Source organism: Penaeus monodon, chromosome 5, assembly GCF_015228065.2.
Source record: "Penaeus monodon isolate SGIC_2016 chromosome 5, NSTDA_Pmon_1, whole genome shotgun sequence".
Lineage (NCBI taxonomy): Eukaryota > Metazoa > Arthropoda > Malacostraca > Decapoda > Penaeidae > Penaeus > Penaeus monodon.
Genome location: NC_051390.1, coordinates 53,934,039 through 53,939,144, shown reverse-complemented (window position 1 = coordinate 53,939,144; position 5,106 = coordinate 53,934,039). Strand labels below are relative to the sequence as shown.

The following is a 5,106-nucleotide window of genomic DNA, read 5'->3' as shown; positions in this document are numbered from 1 at the left end:
AGAGAGAGAGAGAGAGAGAGTAGAGCCAGGAGAGTATTGGGAGAGATACGAGGAGGAGAGGGAGAGAGGAGATTACGCGCGCCTCGTGGCTCAGCTTCCTTCCGGGCGAGAGTCCATTAGGCGGGCTGTTCAGGGGGGGGGGAAGGGGGAGGGGGTGTCTTGGGTCCGTTTGCGCCGTTCATGCTTGATTTTTTTTTTTCTTTTTTTTTGGGGGGGGTTGGGGGTTATGGCTCGTGTTTATTATTTATTTATTAGATTATTTATTAATTATTATCATTATATTATTAACTATATTATTATTATTGTTATTATTATTATTATTATTATTATTAGATTTATTGTTATTATTATTATTATTATTATTATTATTATTATTATTATTATTATTATTATTGTTATTGTTATTATAACTATTATTATTATTACTATAATAATAATTATTATTATATATATATATTATATATATATTATATATGTATGTATATATATAATATATATATATATATATATATATTACTATATATTCTATTATATATATTATATATATGTGCGTGTGTGTGTTATATATATTATATATATATTTATATTATTTTATATTATGTTCTATTATATTATATATATAATTTTTTTTTTTTTTTTTTTTTTTTTTTTTTTTTTTTTTTTTTTTTTTTTTTCCCAGCGTACTAAACTGACGTAACCTCCGGTTTTCCCCCCGTGTGTTTTTTATTTACTCTTATTCTTTATTTTGATTATGAATCATACTTTATTATTTATTCTATTTTATTTTGGACAGCGGAAGTTGTTGTTATTGTCGTTATTATTGTATTTTTTTTCGTGACTCCTTGTATTACTTATCTACCGTTCGTTCTGTTTCCCTTTTCTCCTTTTTTCTCTCTATTTATTTTCTATTCTTTTACTTCTGTCCTTTCTATTTTGTAAAAATCTTTTATCCTCCTTTCTCTCTCTCTCTTTCTACTCTTCCTTCTCTCTTCTTTTTATCTTCTCTCATTTCTCCTTTTTTTTCTTCTCCTCTCCTTCTCTTTCCTTATTCTGTTATCGTCGTCCTCGTCCCTTCCCCCCTCCCCCTCCCTCTCCCCCTCCCCCTCCCATTTCTAACACTCCCCCTGACTCCTCCCCCCCACCTCCCTCCTCCCTTTGCCTCCCCCCCACTTCCTTCCTTTCTCCACTTCTCCTTGCTTCCACTTCCGTCTAACTCCCCCCCCCTCCCCCTCCCACCTCCACCTCCCTTCCACATATTCCTCTTCCTCTCTCTCTCTTCTACCTCTCTCCTTCCCTCCCTCCACCTCTCCCCATCCTCCCTCTACCTCTCCTCTTCCTCCCTCCACCTTATCCCCTCTCCCTCCCCCTCCCTCCCTCCACCTTATCCCCTCTCCCTCCCCCTCCCTCCCTCCTTCCCTCCCTCCCTTCCCTCCTCCCTCCACCTTATCCCCCTCTCGCCCCTCCCCCCCCCCCACCACCTGCAGCCCCGCTTCAGTTTACAACCGCGTGAGAAAACGAGGCACGAAGGACTAATCATCGTGCGCGGCATAATGCGGGGGGGGGGGGCGCTTTCTGTCCCTCTGGCACTTAGGGAGGGAGGGAGTGGGGAGGGAGGGGGGGAGGGAGGGAGTGTGCCTGTCTGTTTGGTTGTTTGGTTGGTTGGTTGTTCGTGTGTCTGAGGGTTTCTCGGTGTGTCGGGTCGCTCTGTTTGTCTTTTTCTTTCTTGTTTTTTTTATTTTGTTTTTCTTTGTTTTTGTCTTTTTCTTTGTCTCTCTCTTTCTCTCTTTCTCTCTTTCTCCCTCTCCTCTCCATCTCCCTCCCCCTCTTTCTCCCCCTCTCCCTCTCCCTCTCCCTCTCCTCTCCATCTCCCTCCCCCTCTCCCTCCCCCTCCCTCTCCCTCTCTCCCTCCCTCCCTCCCTCCCTCCCTCCCTCTGCCTATCTATCTCCTCCCCTCCCCTCCCATCCCACCCCCTCTCCTCCCCGCAGTGTAATGTGTATGTAAATATATAATGTACAAACTCGAGGTATATTTGGATGCATAATGTTCACAGCCTTTGCGCGAAAGTACTCTTTATACTAATGTAAAGATTGCGCGTGTGTATGTAAGTATGTAAGATTATGTAAGTATATTCATTAATGTGTATATCTTTTCCTTTTCAGATGTGCGAATGTGCTGAAATGATAATCATGGCAAGGTAAGCGTGTAGGTTATAGTTTCTTGGGTTTGTATGTGTATATACGTACATGCATATACGCGCACGCAACTGTGTGTGCTTGTTTGTTTGTGTGTGTGTGTGTGTGTATGTATGTATGTATGTATGTATGTATGTATGTGTGTGCGTGTTTTTATATATCTTTCCTTACCCTCATCCCTCATTCGCCCCTCCCCTCCCCCCCTCTTCCGCTTTGCGTCAGTCTCAACCTCTCCCTTCAATCTTCGCCGTGTTTGCAGAAGATATTGCAGTTGCGACTTCTGGCGTTTGAACCCGGCTGTATTATGTTCTTTTATACGCTTTTGTACGTTTGTTTTTTATCTGTTTTAATTTATTTTTATTTTTATTTTTATTTATTATTTTTTTATCGTTTTTCCCCTCGATTTGTGATTTGTGGACTCGATTTTTTTTCTTTCTCTTGTGACCTTGCGCGAAAGTTGCCAAGTTAAGCAAGTGTTTCCTTTTTGGTATCAGTCTGTCGTTTATTCCGTCTTTCTCTGTCGTTTGTCTTTCTGTCGCTTTCTCTCTCTGTCTCCCTCTCTCTCTCTCCCTCTCTCTCTCTCCCTCTCTCTCTCTCTCTCTCTCTCTCTCTCTCTCTCTCTCTCTCTCTCTCTCTCTCTCTCCCTCCCTCCCTCCCTCCCTCTCTCTCTCTCTCTCTCTGTCTTTCTCTCTCCCTCCCTCTCCTCCTCTCCCTCCCTCCCTCTCCCTCCCTCTCCTCTCCTCTCTCTCTCTCTCTCTCTCTCTCTCTCTCTCTCTCTCTCTCTCTCTCTCTCTCTCTCTCTCTCTCTCTCTCTCTCTCTCTCTCTCTCTTTCCGTCCGTCAGATATAGACTTCACCTTTTGATTCGTGTTATAATCGCTAACATTTCCATTTCGAGTAGAATTAACAATGAAAGAATAAGTAGAAAACGTCACAACTTGATCGAAACATCAATGAATGATTAATCAAGTCGAGTCGAACGGCGGCCGTGGGGGTCAGTCAGTCAGCCACCCAGCGCGCGGGTTCGAATCCTCCCCAAGGGGTTCGAGATGAAAAGGGAGTCGTCCACGTGGGATGAGGGTCATCGCTTAGGGTGAAAGTCCTCGCTTGGGGAAACGGTCCTCGCTTGGGGTGAAGGTCCTCGCTTGGGGAAACGGTCCTCGCTTGGGGAAACGGTCCTCGCGTGGGGTGAAGGTCCTCGCTTGGGGAAACGGTCCTCGCTTGGGGAAACGGTCCTCGCTTGGGGTAACGGTCCTCGCTTGGGGAAACGGTCCTCGCTTGGGGTAACGGTCCTCGCTTGGGGTAACGGTCCTCGCTTGGGGAAACGGTCCTCGCTTTTGGGAAACGGTCCTCGCTTGGGGTAACGGTCCTCGCTTGGGGTAACGGTCCTCGCGTGGGGAAACGGTCCTCGCTTGGGGAAACGGTCCTCGCTTGGGGAAACGGTCCTCGCTTGGGGAAACGGTCCTCGCTTGGGGTGAAGGTCCTCGCTTGGGGAAACGGTCCTCGCGTGGGGAAACGGTCCTCGCGTGGGGTAACGGTCCTCGCTTGGGGAAACGGTCCTCGCTTGGGGAAACGGTCCTCGCTTGGGGTAACGGTCCTCGCTTGGGGAAACGGTCCTCGCTTGGGGAAACGGTCCTCGCTTGGGGAAACGGTCCTCGCTTGGGGAAACGGTCCTCGCTTGGGGTAACGGTCCTCGCTTGGGGTAACGGTCCTCGCTTGGGGTAACGGTCTCCACTTGCCTGCACCGAAAAGTTCTCCAAAAAAGACACCGCCCTGGTCTCTGCGAGGGAGTTCGTGACGTCAGGCCGGATCATCATCAGTTAAATGAAGTCGAGTATCTCCTCTGACATTTCCTACAAGGGCTGCCAGCGCAACCAACAAACAACACGCTTTGGGTCTCTTCTCACTGTATCCGAGTGCGCCGTGTCAGAGAAAGGGTTGGTGTTCTCATGATTAGAATTGGGGGTGGTGGGGGTAGGGGTGGGGGTTTTGTTGTTGTTGGTGGTGGTGCTGATGATGATGGTGTTAGTGGTGGTGTTGATAAAAATTATGATGATGGTGGTGGTGGTGGTGAGGATGATGATGGTGGCAATAGTGGTGATGATAATAATAATGGTGGTGGTGGTGATGATTGTGATGATGATGGCGATATGTTTGTAATGATGCTAGCTGCCAGGACAGTGATTAGAAGAGAGACTAGGAAAGAGGCAGAACTAAGCGAAGAGGGCGAAGAGGAAGTGATAAAAGAAAAGGTAAAGGAAGAAAAGAGAAAGGGAAAAGAAGGAAGAGGAGCGGGAGGGGTAAAGAGGAAGAGGGAAAAGGAAGGAAAGGGTGGAAAGAAAGGTAAAGGGGAAAAGGGAGAAAGGACGAAGTGATAAAGAAAGAATAGGGGAAAAGGGGAATTGGAAGAAGGAATAAAAAGAAAAGAAGAAAAAGAAGAGGGGACAGGAGATAAGGAGATGGAAATATAAAAGTATTATAAGGAGGGAGGAATGGAAAGAGTGATGAATCGGGGGTGAGAGAGAGAGGGAGAGAGAGAGAGAGAGAGGGGAAGAGAGAGAGAGAGAAGGAAAAAAGAGAGAGGGAGATTGAGGGAGAGGGAAGGAGAGAGATTGAGGGAGAGGGAGAGAGAATGAGAGAGAGAGAGAGAGAGAGAGAGAGAGAGAGAGAGAGAGAGAGGGAGGGAGGGAGGGAGAGAGAGAGGAAGGGAGAGAGAAGGAAAGGGAGATAGAGAGGGAGGGAGGGAGAGAGAAGGAAAGATAGATAGAGAGAGAGAGAGAGAGAGGGAGGGAGGGAGGGAGAGAGAGAGGAAGGGAGATAGAGAGGGAGGGAGAGAGAAGGAAAAAAGAGAGAGGGAGATTGAGGGAGAGGGAAGGAGAGAGATTGAGGGAGAGGGAGAGAGAATGAGAGAGAG

General features: G+C 46.6%; 1 protein-coding gene across 1 annotated transcript; it reads right to left on the bottom strand.

Annotated features, from left to right (window-relative positions):
- Positions 1–3,280: 3,280 nt before the first annotated feature.
- Positions 3,281–4,006, bottom strand: LOC119573585 (serine/arginine repetitive matrix protein 1-like). The gene has a single exon (XM_037920796.1). It carries the CDS (start codon positions 4,004–4,006, stop codon positions 3,281–3,283), a length of 726 nt encoding a protein of 241 aa, XP_037776724.1.
- Positions 4,007–5,106: the final 1,100 nt, after the last annotated feature.